This window comes from Carcharodon carcharias, chromosome 4 (assembly GCF_017639515.1).
Source record: "Carcharodon carcharias isolate sCarCar2 chromosome 4, sCarCar2.pri, whole genome shotgun sequence".
NCBI classification, from domain to species: Eukaryota; Metazoa; Chordata; class Chondrichthyes; order Lamniformes; family Lamnidae; genus Carcharodon; species Carcharodon carcharias.
The window spans coordinates 73,716,550-73,730,162 of NC_054470.1; the positions used below are offsets into that span (position 1 = coordinate 73,716,550).

General features: G+C 37.7%; 1 protein-coding gene across 3 annotated transcripts in view; it reads left to right on the plus strand.

The window, feature by feature from the left end:
* LOC121276910 overlaps positions 1 to 11,767 on the plus strand; it is a 144,881-nt gene extending 133,114 nt beyond the window's left edge. For all 3 annotated transcript variants that reach the window (XM_041185556.1, XM_041185555.1, XM_041185557.1), the window contains 4 exons: positions 3,775 to 3,867; positions 6,213 to 6,388; positions 9,217 to 9,307; positions 9,802 to 11,767. In XM_041185556.1, coding sequence (XP_041041490.1) covers positions 3,775 to 3,867; positions 6,213 to 6,388; positions 9,217 to 9,307; positions 9,802 to 9,884 — 443 coding nt within the window. In that variant the 3' untranslated portion in view covers positions 9,885 to 11,767. The remainder of the gene's footprint in view (positions 1 to 3,774; positions 3,868 to 6,212; positions 6,389 to 9,216; positions 9,308 to 9,801) is intronic.
* The last annotated feature ends 1,846 nt before the right edge of the window (positions 11,768 to 13,613 follow it).

Below are 13,613 nucleotides of genomic sequence, written 5' to 3' on the forward strand. Positions count from 1 at the left end.
CATTCCCTTTCTAGCTGTATGCTCCTGACCCGCGGTGTGACTGCCTCCCTAAACATGCTATCCTTATAGTCCTCTGTCTCATGGATGCACAGCAGTGACTCCAGCCGCTGCATAAGTTCTGAAACCCAGAGCTCAAGCTTGTGCAGCTGGTGACGCTTCCTACAGATGTGCTTGTCAGGGACACATGGTACGTCCAAGACTTCACACACACTGCAGGATGTCCACTCCACTTGGCCAAGCTGACCTGCCATGCCATAACACTAAAAACGACTTATTACACCTAGAGTAAGTGGAATGAGTAGAATAAATTACTAGTAACTTAACTTTACTACACTTAGGCTAACTTTATCTTACTTCGGTTTACTTTATTCATTTCACTTTGACTTAATTTAACTTTACTTCCCTATTGCTAGTGTTCCTTACAGAAATCCAAGTAGCTACTTCTTTATAAATGGTACATTTTTCTAGTTTTAAGTTATTTAAATACACTCCCTACCAGCAGCTTCTCACCGTCTGATGAACTTAGTTTTCCTGTGATGTCACTCCTGAGTTTTTGTTTCAAATTCAGCCTGTTAGCTGAGTAGAGGTGTCCCTCGCAGGTGCGGCTGTCCCTGCTCTTGGAAGGTGAGTGAAGGTCCCGAGCCTTGCCCTCCATTTATGTACTGCCGGAGTAGAGGTGCCCCTCACGTGTCTTACTGTGAAAGTGAGTAATGGTTTGATACAACCAAACACACACTAGGCAACTTTAGATGACAATTAAGAATCAAACATGTTGACATAGAACTAGAGTCAAATTTCAGCTTGACCACGTAAGACATAAGGGGGCTGTTGGGAGTTGCTGAACTGCTGAACCCTGCCAAATGCAAATCATCTGCACTAATGTACATTATTCTGTTTGCAAACATTTTGATTGCTTGCATTGAGGTGCTCCAGTGTTACAATTGTAATAAGAGTTTAGAATAAAAATTAAATTTAGACCTCATGATATTGTATAAGGTTTTTTTAACCAAAGCACCTCAGTAATTTTAGATCACTTGGGGTTCTTTGGTTTTCCAAATGAAAAGCACACGAGGACATTTCTTGTCTGACCCCATATAATGGATTATTTTGTAATGGGCTAATAAAGTTCCATAAGTTTACAATATTGCTGAAAAAATACATGCTGTTGAAACTTTTCATCTTGCACAGATCAGGACAGATACAATGCCAAATTTCAAAGAGGGCAACAATTTATACTGCATGAGAAAAGGGTGCTGAGTGCTTGGCAAGTCAGCCCTGGTCGAGGCATTACGATGGCGAATGCACCAGGGAGTCATAGTTCCCCATGCTTTATTTAATTCAAAAAACACGTGATGCCCACCCTTTGCCTGCAAAGGACATACGTAATGTTAGATATGATTCTGCGATTGAGCAGCACTTGCTGAACAACCCCAAGTGTGCCAAGAAATACACTAACAATCAATTTAAAATTATCAGTTGGGCTTGCAATGGAGTTCACTTACGCTTGCTGGAAGCTATAAATATTCTTTTGTAGGGACCTGATCTCTGCAGGCAGAATGTTTATGTCCAGAGATTGCATCTTTTTTTTCAGCAACACTCAAGTTCTATACTACCAAACTTCATAATAGTTAGACCCTGTAGGATTAGTTAGTGATTGGAATTGTGCAAGAAATGGATTCAACAACAACAACTTGCATTTGTAGTGTGCCTCAACATTTTTAAAAAGTCTATGGTGCTTCACAGGTAAAGCAATCTCTACTTAATCCATGTCATTGAAGTGGAAGCACATTTATTTGTTAAACAGTAGTTATTTTCAAAAGACCAAGTTTTGGTAACTTGATAGAAAACTTTCAAGTGGTGTAGAATGTGCAGTGACGTCTTGAATTGATTCAATTATGGAGACATTAGTAATTCCAGTTACTTTAATGTCAATGGCTGTTTTGGATTTTGGAACTGAATGCTGATTTTCCCATGCAGGTAGGATTATTAAAGATGTTACTGCATGCTTCAGCCTTCATTCAGTGACTTGGCTGTTGACAGGGTGAGCCAACTTATATAAATAGTTTTTTTTATTCTTTCATGGAATGTGGATAAGGTTGCCCATTCCTAATTTCCCCTGAGAAGGTGATGGTCAGTTGCTTCTTGAACTGCTACAGTCCTATAGGTACACCCACAGTGCTGTTAGGAAGAGAGTTCCAGGATTTTGATCCAGTGACAGTGAAGCAAGGCGATATAGTTCCAACCGAGGACAATGTTTGGCTTGGAGGAGAGTTTGAAGGTATTCCTATGCGCCTGCTACCTTTGTGGTGGAAGTCATGAATTTGGAAGGTGATGTCGAAGGAGCCTTGGTGAGTTGCTGCAATGCAACTTGTATATGCTACACACTGCTGCCACTGCATCGGTGATGGAGTGAGTGAATGTTTAAGGTGGTAGTTGGGGTGCCAATCAAGCAGGCTGCTTTGTCTTGGATGCTGTCAAGCTTCTTGAGTGTTGTTGCAGCCGCACTAATCTAGGCGAGTGGAGAGTATTCCATCACACTTTGATTTGTGTCTTGTAGATGGTGGACAGGCTTTGGGGAGTTGGGAGGTGTGACTTGCAGAATAATTCCTCCTGAAGTTGTGGTTGTTTTGCAACTGTGGCAAAAAGCAATTACTTTAAAGTTTAGAATACTGAATGGATAGTAATAATCTTTGCGCACTCTGTAAACCCCTCAGGGCCTGACTTTGAGCCAACTCACTCAGAAAACCAGTTCTTCCTTGAGCAATACAAGCCCATCTCCTCATCTATACCTTAAGCCATCACTCAGAACGTTTTACTGAATATGAGTTTTGTGTATGCAAGAGTGGGATATGAGTTGGCTGTTGAGCTAACTTACCAGCTGAGGAGACCTTGCTCTGAGTGAAGGTCTCCAACATATCCTCTTCTATTTTGAGGAGGGGCAATTAAGTATAAAACAAAAACAGCACACCCTGCCCCCACACACAAAATGGAATTGAAACAAGACAGGGTAGGCTTTATATATCTTGTGGAGTTGGATGATAAATATTCAGCGTTGATTAGAAGGTGAAGTGTTTAGTTTTCTACATATTGCAGAGTCTATTATGAATATTCAATTATGCTTAGCATATTGAGCAATTTTTTCAATTAATTTCCTGATTTTTTTTTGCCTGCATGCTCCTAGTTTTTTTTTCTGAAATAGGTGCAGACCATAGATTACATCATCCAAAATTGTGTTGACAACGCATACTAGTTCTTTATGAATATGCTTCGAATGCTGAATTGACCAAATCATGGGGAATTATGTAGAAATTAGAATATGGAAACAGGTTGTTGGGTTAAGTCATTTTATATTGGTGTTTATCCTTCAATGAGCAGTATTCCTAATCCCATGTGCTTTCCCTGTTCCTAGCCTATAAAACACTGCTTTACATTAGAATTTATTGATCAGATGCTGACTAACTTGATTGAATTCCCTGCATGATTGATTCCGTTAATAAAATTACATTTTGACATGTACTCAAAAACGGATAAAGCCAGCAGCTTAAAAACAGTCATGAGTGTGCTGCTTTACCCAGCTCGTCATCCAGCTCATCTGTGGCATATACAGTAGTTCATTTTGAGAACAATGTCTGCCTTGGTTGTAACTGTGGTTGAATCAATAAAAATTACAGTTTTAATAGTGTATTAAATATACTAAAAATATTATGTTGCAATGATAATGACAGGAAAATTCAAGTACTTTCTAGTAACAAATCTGTTTTATTATTTGAACAGATAATTGTGAGAAGCCATCTGAAGTAGCTATACAAGAAAGTTTGAAATCTACGTGTGTTTGGAGTGTAAAGGAAAGCAGTGAAGTATTTATAGGTTTGTGTCCTTACAAAATGACAGCAAAGCAATATATGCAAAGTTCTAGTTTATAGAGTTAAAAATTGTTCTTCATTTTGCAATAAAACAGAAAATGCAAATACTTAGTAGATAAAGCAGCATTTGTGGAGAGAAAGAGTTAATATTTCAAGTGGATGACCCTTCATCAGAACGTTAACTGTTTCTCTCCATAAATGCTGCCTGACCTGCTGAGTATTTCTAGCATCTTCTGTTTTTATTTCAGATTTCCAACACCTGCAGTATTTTTCTTTGTTCTTCATTTGCAATTAATCGTGTTTTGAGTAGCAGGAAATTGACCCGCGATAGCTGATGAAGTTGCAATGGTTTTTTAAATCTAATTGCGGTCAGATCTGATAAACAGAAGCAACTTTTTACCAAGTTCCCACTTGCATATAATTGACTCTAAACATCTTAATCTAGTTTTATTCATACATTCAGCCACCATACAGAAATGAATAACACATTATTGAGATCATAGGACATCACTGGGCCCATATGTTCTTCATTTAATCCTGGCTTTGTTTTAGAAACGCACCTCATTTTTTTATTTCTTCTATTGCAGGAGCACTTTATGTTGGGGAACAAGGATAAAGTTAATCTTGATAAAATTACAGTGCAATGTCGGGGGTGGGGGGGTGTGGTGCAGCATTGTCCCAATATGACTATTAACTTCACATTGAAGTTACTTAGTCAAACACGATTTTATTGCTTCTCCTCTACCCTTTCTAATATATTACCTTCTAAATGTTATGATTAACTCTACTTCATTAGCTAGCTGCAGTCATGCATTCTGTGTTGTTGTGATATTTTGCATTGAACTATGATTTCTAGCTTATATTCCCAGTCATTTGTTTTCCAAATATACTAGGCATATCATCACAAACTTTGATATTTCTTCCACATTCTTATCCAATGTATGGAGAATGAGAGAGATTCCAATAAAGCTCTAAGAGGCATATCATTAGCTGAATCATGCCAACCTGAGATAAGCTATTAATTTACTTTCTCTTTGCCATTCTTCAGTAATCCCTTTCTTACCACACCAAAGAACAAAGAAAAGTACAGCACAGGAACAGGCCCTTCGGCCCCTCCAAGCCTGCGCCGATCATATTGCCCGTCAACTAAAACACTTTGCACTTCCGGGGTCCGTATCCCTCTATTCCCATCCTATTCATGTATTTGTCAAGCTGCCTCTTAAACACCACTATCGTACCTGCTTCCACCACCTCCTCTGGCAGCGAATTCCAGACATTCACTACCCTCTGCATAAAAAACTTGCCCTGCACATCTCCTCTATAGTTTTCTCCTCTCACCTTAAATCTATGTTCCCTAGTAATTGACTCTTCCACCCTGGGAAAAAAGCTTCTGACTATCTACTCTGTCCATGCCACTCATACTTTTGTAAACTTCTATCAAGTCGCCCCTCAATCTCCTTTGCTCTAGTGAGAACAATCTGAGTTTCTCCAACCTCTTCTCATAGCTACTAACCTCCAGATCAGGTAGCATCCTGGTAAACCTCCTCTGCACCCTCTCCAACGCCTCCATATCCTTCTAGTAATGTGGTGATCAACTTCAGTATTATCAGACTTAATGTTTGCAACAAGTTTATTTTATGTGGCACATTGCTAAGTACATTTTGAAAGTCAAATTATGCTGTGCCATTTATAAATTTGTTTTTTTTCCTGGAAAGCCTATTTATTATTTAATAATTATATCCTTCATTATTTTTGCTTCTGTTAACTTGAAACTGACTTCTGTGCAGTTACCTAGCTAATCCCTTTCCCATTTTTGAACATGTGTAGCTCTCGCAATTAGTCATTTGGAATAATTCTTGTTACAGCGTAGTGTTGCTGTTCATCACCAACCCCTCTAAGTATTCACAATGTAGACCCCTTTGAGTCTGGTGATGTACGGACTTCAAGTTCCATTAACTATTTAAAATAGTTTATTTCTGATCCATTATGTTTCTTGTTACTAGTCTTTTATTTTGAATTTTTAAAAAAATACATTTATTTGGACTCACTTAGAAAGTCAGCTTCTGGTCTTGGAAAGCATGTTGTTTGCTGCCATGTTCAAGATAGTTGATTTGAGACATTTTTTCACTTTGGTCACCTTATTTTGACTTTGGCCTTTTGTCAGTTATAATGCAGATGAGAGAAACCATAAAAGGAGTGCAAGTAGAAAGGTGGTTGATATTTAAATTAAAATGTACAGCTAATGGATTTGGACAAGGATAGTGTGGCAGAGTTTATCGTGCCCAATAATGGCCATTTTTAATTTTGTGTCAGTGCAGAATACATCTAATACTTTTTTTTCGCTTCCAGACTGCGTTAAAACTTCAGATATGTGTGATTTCTTCTACCCCTTAAAGACAGAGTATGATGATAATAGGTCAATTGCCATCTGTAAGAGCTTAAATTGGCAGACATTTTCTTGTGGCAAACTGGTTTTGGGACCATACAAAGAAAAGGGTTGTCAGATGGTTTATAAAGATACAATGGTAAGTACGTTTTTCCATATATGGATTTATTCTTCATAAAGCCTTGGATGTGTTATGTTTTAACAACCATTATTACATTTTTATTAATGTTACCCATCCATTCTAACTTCAGTGCTCTTGGGTTCAAAGTTCATGAATCTCCACCCTTGCCAAGCTCCAACACATGTCGCTTCCCCAGAATATCTATTTCAAAGTCTCACCCTACACTTAACAGCCCACGGACTTAAGATGACCTTCTCATACTCTACATAACCATCAGAGGTTCATCCTTCAGAAATGTCTCCCAAACCATCCTCGTTTCCCATCTTTCTCACTTGCTTTCAAAGTCATCTTAAAATTCCTCCTTATAAAGTTCTACAAACAATGATGGATAGGCAAAGACCCTCAGTGAGGATATCTGCCAGGTGGGGAACTGGCTGGGATGCACACTGTGGGCTTAAAACTGCAACTCCTCTCCACACGTGGAAAACTTGACCCAGTCACTGTCAAGGCCATTGTTTCCAATTCTGGGCACCACATTTGAGGAAAAGTGCAACAGCCTTGGAAATGGTGCAAAGGAGATATACTGGAATGGCACCAGGGATGAGGGACTTCAGTACTCTGGAAAGATGGGAGGAGCTGTGGCTCTTCTACTTTGAGAATGTTAAGAGGAGATTTGATGGAGGTGTTCAAAATCATGAATAGCTTTGAGTAAATGAGCAAAAGTTTCCAGTGGCAGAAAGATCAGTAACGAGAGGATACAGAACTAAGGTGTTTGGCAAAAGAACCAGAGGTGCTATGTGGAAACTTGTTTTTAGAGAGTGAGTTGTGATCTGGAATGCATTGCCTGAAAAGGTGATGGAAGCATATTCAATAGTTACATTCAAAAGAAAATTAGATAAATACTTGGAAGGGAAAAACTTTATAAGGCCATAAGAGAAAGAACAATTGATTGGGATTAATTGATAGCTTTACCAAAGAGTTGGCACAAAAATAATGGGCCCAGTGGTCTCCTTCTGTGCTTATCACTCTGAATTGCAGGATTGCAATGCAAATACTGTTATTCACTTTAAAAAAATGCAGTTATACGTGTGATCATAATTGGTGCCCATTATCAATCAATGCCACAAAGTTTCTGTAGATTACATGACTTTCTCAAAATGGATTAAATCCTGCTAACTATATGACCATGTATATATTTGATTAGTAGATTTCTTCAAGGTCAGTGGCGAGCACCCTTGCTTGGCCATTGACCGCACGTTCCAGTCAAATACATAGATGGTCATATAGTTAGCAGAACTTAATTGAGACTTAAGTCATGTAATCCACACATTCTTTATGACATTAATTGATAATGGACACCAATTATGCTCACACATATAATCATTTCTTTAAGTGAATAACAGAATTTGAATTGCAGTTCTACTAATATATGCGGCATGACTTTTCCCTTTTCTTCCCCATGGTAATTTAACCCTGGTGCCAAGTCATGGGGATGTCACATTGAAGTGTTCACAGCAAGCTAGGAAGTTAAAAATTCTTAATATTCTTACCTTTTATTTTTCAGATAGTGAAATATATAATTGTGATTGGATTAAGGTAGAAACTAAAATAAAGATGAATTTTTAAACAAGTAAATAAATGCATTTAAAATATGTGGAATTCTTTTATCATCATGGAGAAATTTGACAATCTACAAATATAAAATTAGCTTCTCTGGGGAAGTTGGGATGTTCAATAGTAATTCTGAAGTTAATAAGCTATTAAAACTCCAGTTAAGCCTAATTCAACATGATGAAAATCTCTGAAGGATTTTTCAGTGAGACTGCCAGCATAGAAGTGCAAAGTTTTGCCAATTCATGATTGCATTGGATTGTTGTCTGTGGACATCCCTACAGCACAACCTCTGGAGCAGCGTGGACTCACTGACAGTGACTTCTAGGTTTCTGCATTATTCTGCTTATGTGTGGACTCCTGAAGTTGCTGTCAGTTTTAGTGAAGTAATGATGGCAAATGCTGACAGTTTAGGCATCATTACCCTCGCAAAATCAGAGATACTTACCATTCAGTAGTTAGCATTTATTTACTCTGAGCAGCTCTATCAATACAGAATACTTTCAGGAAAGGAGATGAGCTGGTCGACAAATGACTGCTTCAAAGTCATTCTTCTCTTTATGATGGATCCTCCAATCTCCTAGTCAACATGTTGGGATTTTTGGTAAACTGGGTGTTATGCTAATCCGACTGATTTTTATTTTGCTGAAACAGGTTGTTTGCACATAAAACCTTACGGATTAGTATAAGTGTTGTGACAGCTAATTGTTCTTCACTGCTAGTCTCCCACTCCATTTACTGAGATGGTGTAAAACTGGGAAACTGAACATTCCGCAATGGATTCACCTGCTTGAAGCTAGCCCAAACAAATTCAAACAGAACCTTGCTGATCTTCTAAGGTCAGTTTTTGAACCTCCCAATTTTCCATTCTGGATCCGATATTTAAGTAATCCTGAGGCATTTTACAGCTTGTGGCTATTTAAATAGGTGGATATACTGTATATTGCTTTCCAGGCTTTTAGTATCAAACTTTTAATTAAACAGTAACATCTCCAATGGCACTTTTTGAAAGCATTGATTCTTTTTTAGCTGGGGTAAAATGCAGTATTTTCAGGTTAGCTACAGTTCAATACATGGATCTATGAATCTGCAGAACTCCAAATTGGATTTTAGATTAAAGAAGCTGCCATTGTACCTCATTAGCAGATTTTTAACATTAGAAAGGATCCTGGATATGGCTTCTTTGATCGAATCTAGTTTTTTTTTTTCTTTGATGCACATTAATTATATTGCAGGTATTTCACATCCTAAAAGGAGAGCTAGGGATTACAATATACCATACTACATATCATCTCAAAGAAGGGGATTACTTCTTTGTGCCTTCAGGTAAATGATTTTTTTGTATTTACTGGTAAATTTATGCCTACAAGCAGCTGCAGTGTTTCATTTTGGAATCGTCTACCAGTACATGCCAGGCAATGAAAATGTACACAGATTGACAAGTTCTGCTCACTATGCACCCTTGCACAATGAAGAGTTGCATATTTCACCAAGGAATTAAAACAGCAGGAGGAACACTAAAGCACAAAATTGATCTTATGGGTTCATAGTTGCAAGTGAGATTTGTCTGAAGTTCTATCAATGTCCAAGTTAATTGCGCATCTCAGCACAGTTTGCTAGCATATCCCACTTAGTGCACAATGTTTCAAAAGCTGCTTACTAATGTGATTAAATTGTTCCAGTAATTAAAAGATGAAGGGCAGGCCATAAGATGGCTGACAGACCCAGGGCATTTTGTAATTTTCAAAATTTATTGTCTTTACACTTAGAATGTGAAAAATTAGACTATTGCATAAATAGTCATCGTTTCCCAATTACAGGTAACACGTACAATGTTACGAATCTTCAGGATACTGAGGCTGTTCTGCTTTTCACACAGTTGAAAGGAGGCAAGATGGATTAAACTGTATTCGTGAGGAGCAATTTTCATGCTAGTGGTATATTTTGTACATTTCTACTGTAGTTTTCAGAAAATTTAGAGTATTTTGGAATAGTTAAAATGTTACCCTGCTTTTTTATGAACCACTATTAATTTTTTTGAAATATATGGGAAGTATCCTGCTTTGAAAATTTTAATCCATTGCAGTTGATGTACCTGGGCATTGAGCTTGATGAGCCTGCCATAAAATCTTTCTAGTTTGTAACATTTGTTAGAGTGGTTTTGTGTATTTTTGGAATAGTAAAATGTTAGTTTTATTCCAAATTCATGTGCTGTTATTGAATATGCTGCTTTGAACAATTACATCTGTATAATTGAACCTTGGGTATAAAGACTGGTGAACATAATGTGTGATTGAACTTATCTTGCATTTGTGTAATTCAGTGTTTTAGTACTCAAATTTCAATAAACAAAGAGGAGGAAACAAGAATACAGAATGTAATCCACTTTCAACAACAACCTCAAGAGCCTCAAAGTAATTGAATAGAAGAGGAAATGTGAGTCTAAATTGTCTGAATGCATCTTCATTACAAGGTATATTTGTTTATGGCAGATGGGATAATGTATACAAGCAAACCATAATTTCTTGCTGCACTTAACGTGCAGGAAGTGTGCATGTTCATAGCCATGTGTAACTGCTTTGGAGTTCTTGATCTCAGTTAAGCTATGCCATTGAAGGGAGGGAAAATGAAAATGAGTAGAAATATCCTTTCATCCCTGGTACTTGGACTGACCCCAGTCCAGCCAATTAGAATAAAAACCTCTTCTGCTCATTTACTATGTGGATTGTCTATGAAGAGTTTGGGCAGTTTCTTCCCAGTTCCTACTAGGTATCAACCAGCAGCAGTAAATGGTCCAAGATTTGACCACGTTGACAATTCTTTTGATGAATGTTACGTGTTTATCACAATGAAGAGGCGCTAGTAGTCAAAAATGAAAACAGTTTCCCAATTTAGGTGCTCCCAGTTCAGGTTTAGCTCCATTAGCTATAGAGTAAAACCCTAAACAAATTGTTTTAATTCCTAACCTTCAAAGCTTGTGCTATGCGGGATAGTTGTGTTGCTTCCTTTTTTGACTCCAGCCTGATGTGTCCCTTCCAAGTGAGATTGCCCATTTAGTGTTGCATTAGAATAGTTCAGATTATGGGTGGTTGTCCTTTGTGTAAAGTTGCTGAAATACATTTTACATAGCATTACAAGAAGGGACAGTGGAGATTTTCATTCCTTAAGTGCTATTAACTGAGCCATGCTAACTGCAAGAGGCATTTATCTATCCAGAATAGTTCATACGGGCTGCGACAATGCTTAGGTAATAACAGTACCTTCAGATATAATTCATTAGTTTAGAAGTGTTTTAGAATATCATGAGAATGTAGAAAAGCAATATATAAAACTTTGTTTTTTCTCTCTGTTTCTATTTTTGTCTTTCTTTAACACTATTAATATAACTGAACTTGGTTTTTTGTTGCCAATGGAATAAATTCTGTAATCTATTCCCCATTTAGTATACACTGAACAGGAAACAAACTTAACCCAGTTTTTTTCCTTCATTTCATCTGATGTAATATGCATTCTTTCAAATGTAAAGAAAAAATTCTATCCAGAAAATATTTGTAAACCAGTGCTTATTTTTGTAACAACCAGTAAATTCTGTAACAACTAGTATTTTATCTGACCAATGGATGTTTGATATGTAAGCACTTAAGCAAGGTACATGGATGTTGAAGTGTATCTGTACAAAACGAGCTTCAGCCCACCTACAGAAAGTTGTAGTGGGTGCCATTTTTCCAAGTACATTGTCTTTAAAAAAAAACCCTACATTTGGAAATAAAAGATCATGTGATTTCTCCCTGATGACCCTCATAATTACTTCTTATGATGTTGTATCATTATGGGATGTTTGTGGTGTGCCATGAATTTCTTCTCCTTTCTGCCTTTATACAGCCCTGTGTTGTCTTGGGTTGGAGGGTGAAGAGTCATTGTATTCATGAGTGGAAACAGGAAAAAAATGGAACTTATTTAGCTTTTCCCAAACCTGTCATCTTGTAGAGGGAGTACAAATATTGATCTAAGGCCCTGTGATATGAACCTTATCCTTCTGGTTATTTCAGAAAAGTTCCATCTCTTATTTTAAAAATTGACTGCAATACATGAAAAGATTTGTATTCCTTAAATCACGTGGAAATGTTGCTGATGACACCCAATTCTGCCTCACCACCAGTTCTTCCAACTCCTTCAAAGTTGCTAAATTATTGGACTGCTTATCCAACATCCAGAATTGGATGAACAGAGATTTCCTTCCATTAATATTAGGAAGACTGAAGCTATTACTTTTGTACCCCTCTCCAAACTCTATTCCTGACTCCACCCCAACTCTTCAACCAGACTGTATGCAACCATGGTGTCATATTTGACTCTAACATGAGCTTCAAACCACAAAGACTGCCTACTTACCCAACATGCCTGACTTCACTCCTGCTTAAGTTAATCTGCTCCTGAAACCTTCATTAATGATTATTAAAATGCACTCCTGACTGGTCTCCTACATTCTATCATCTGTAAACTTGAGCTCATTCAAAACTCTGCTGCCCATGCACTGATACCTCGTCCCGTTCACCTGTCACCTTGTATTTACTAATCTACATTGGCTGCTAGTTGAGCAACATCTTGTTTTTTAAATTTTCATCCTTGTGTTTGAATCCCTCCATGGCTTTGCCTTTCCCTCCTTCGAGAACTTTCTCCAGCGCCACAATCATCCAAGATATCTGCACTCGTATAATTCTTGCCTCATGTGCATCTTTGATTTTACTGATTCAATTGGTTGCAGTGCCTTCAGTTGCTTAGACCCTAAGCTCTGGAGTTCCCTCCTTACACCTCTCCACCTTGCTTTCCTCCTTTCCAATATTCCTTAGAACCCAGCTCTTTGACCAAGCTTTTGTCATCTGGCCTAATATCTCCTTGGGTGGATTGGCGTCATTTCTAATGCTCCTGTGAAGTGCCTTGGGTAGTTTATTACCTTAAAGGTCTATATAAATCGAAGTTGTCTTTGGAATCCTTATCTCCCTCAACCCAAAACTAGATGAAAAGCTTATTCACTAAACAGCATTCACAATTGGCAGCCCAATTTAGGGTGTGCTCAGAATCAAGAAGTTTCAACTCAAGAAGCCTCAGTACCCCCTGTTCAGTTGAAGACATTTTGTTGTTGGGTCTTCACTATTGTAACTAAGTTTTTGTTTCATATGAGCAGCGAATTAGGAGCAGAAGGCCATTTCCTCCAAATTCAAAGTGCTGCAGTTAATTATTTCACTGACTTTTACATTTTTGTTCTAAGGTTTTATTATTATTCCTTGAAGATTGTTTGGCTGTGGATGATTCTTTCCATCAGAGAATCTCACCATCAGAGTGTGATGCCATATTGCGTTGTTGGCATCCATAGTATAATATAAGTGTTCCCATATTGTGTTCTCAGTGCAATGGGCAGATATTAGAGCAACAGTCATCACCCTGGGTTCATTTCTTACCTAGAATGACACTGATATAGGCCTTGGAGCAGAATGCTTGGCCTCCCTTATAGCTGGGAATTCATCCGTGGCACAATATAACCTTTTAAAACAGTGGTGGCCACTAATGAACTGTAATTAAAGTGTTGAAATATTTAAATACTTTTGTCTCTGGCTATGTCATTCTGTTTTAT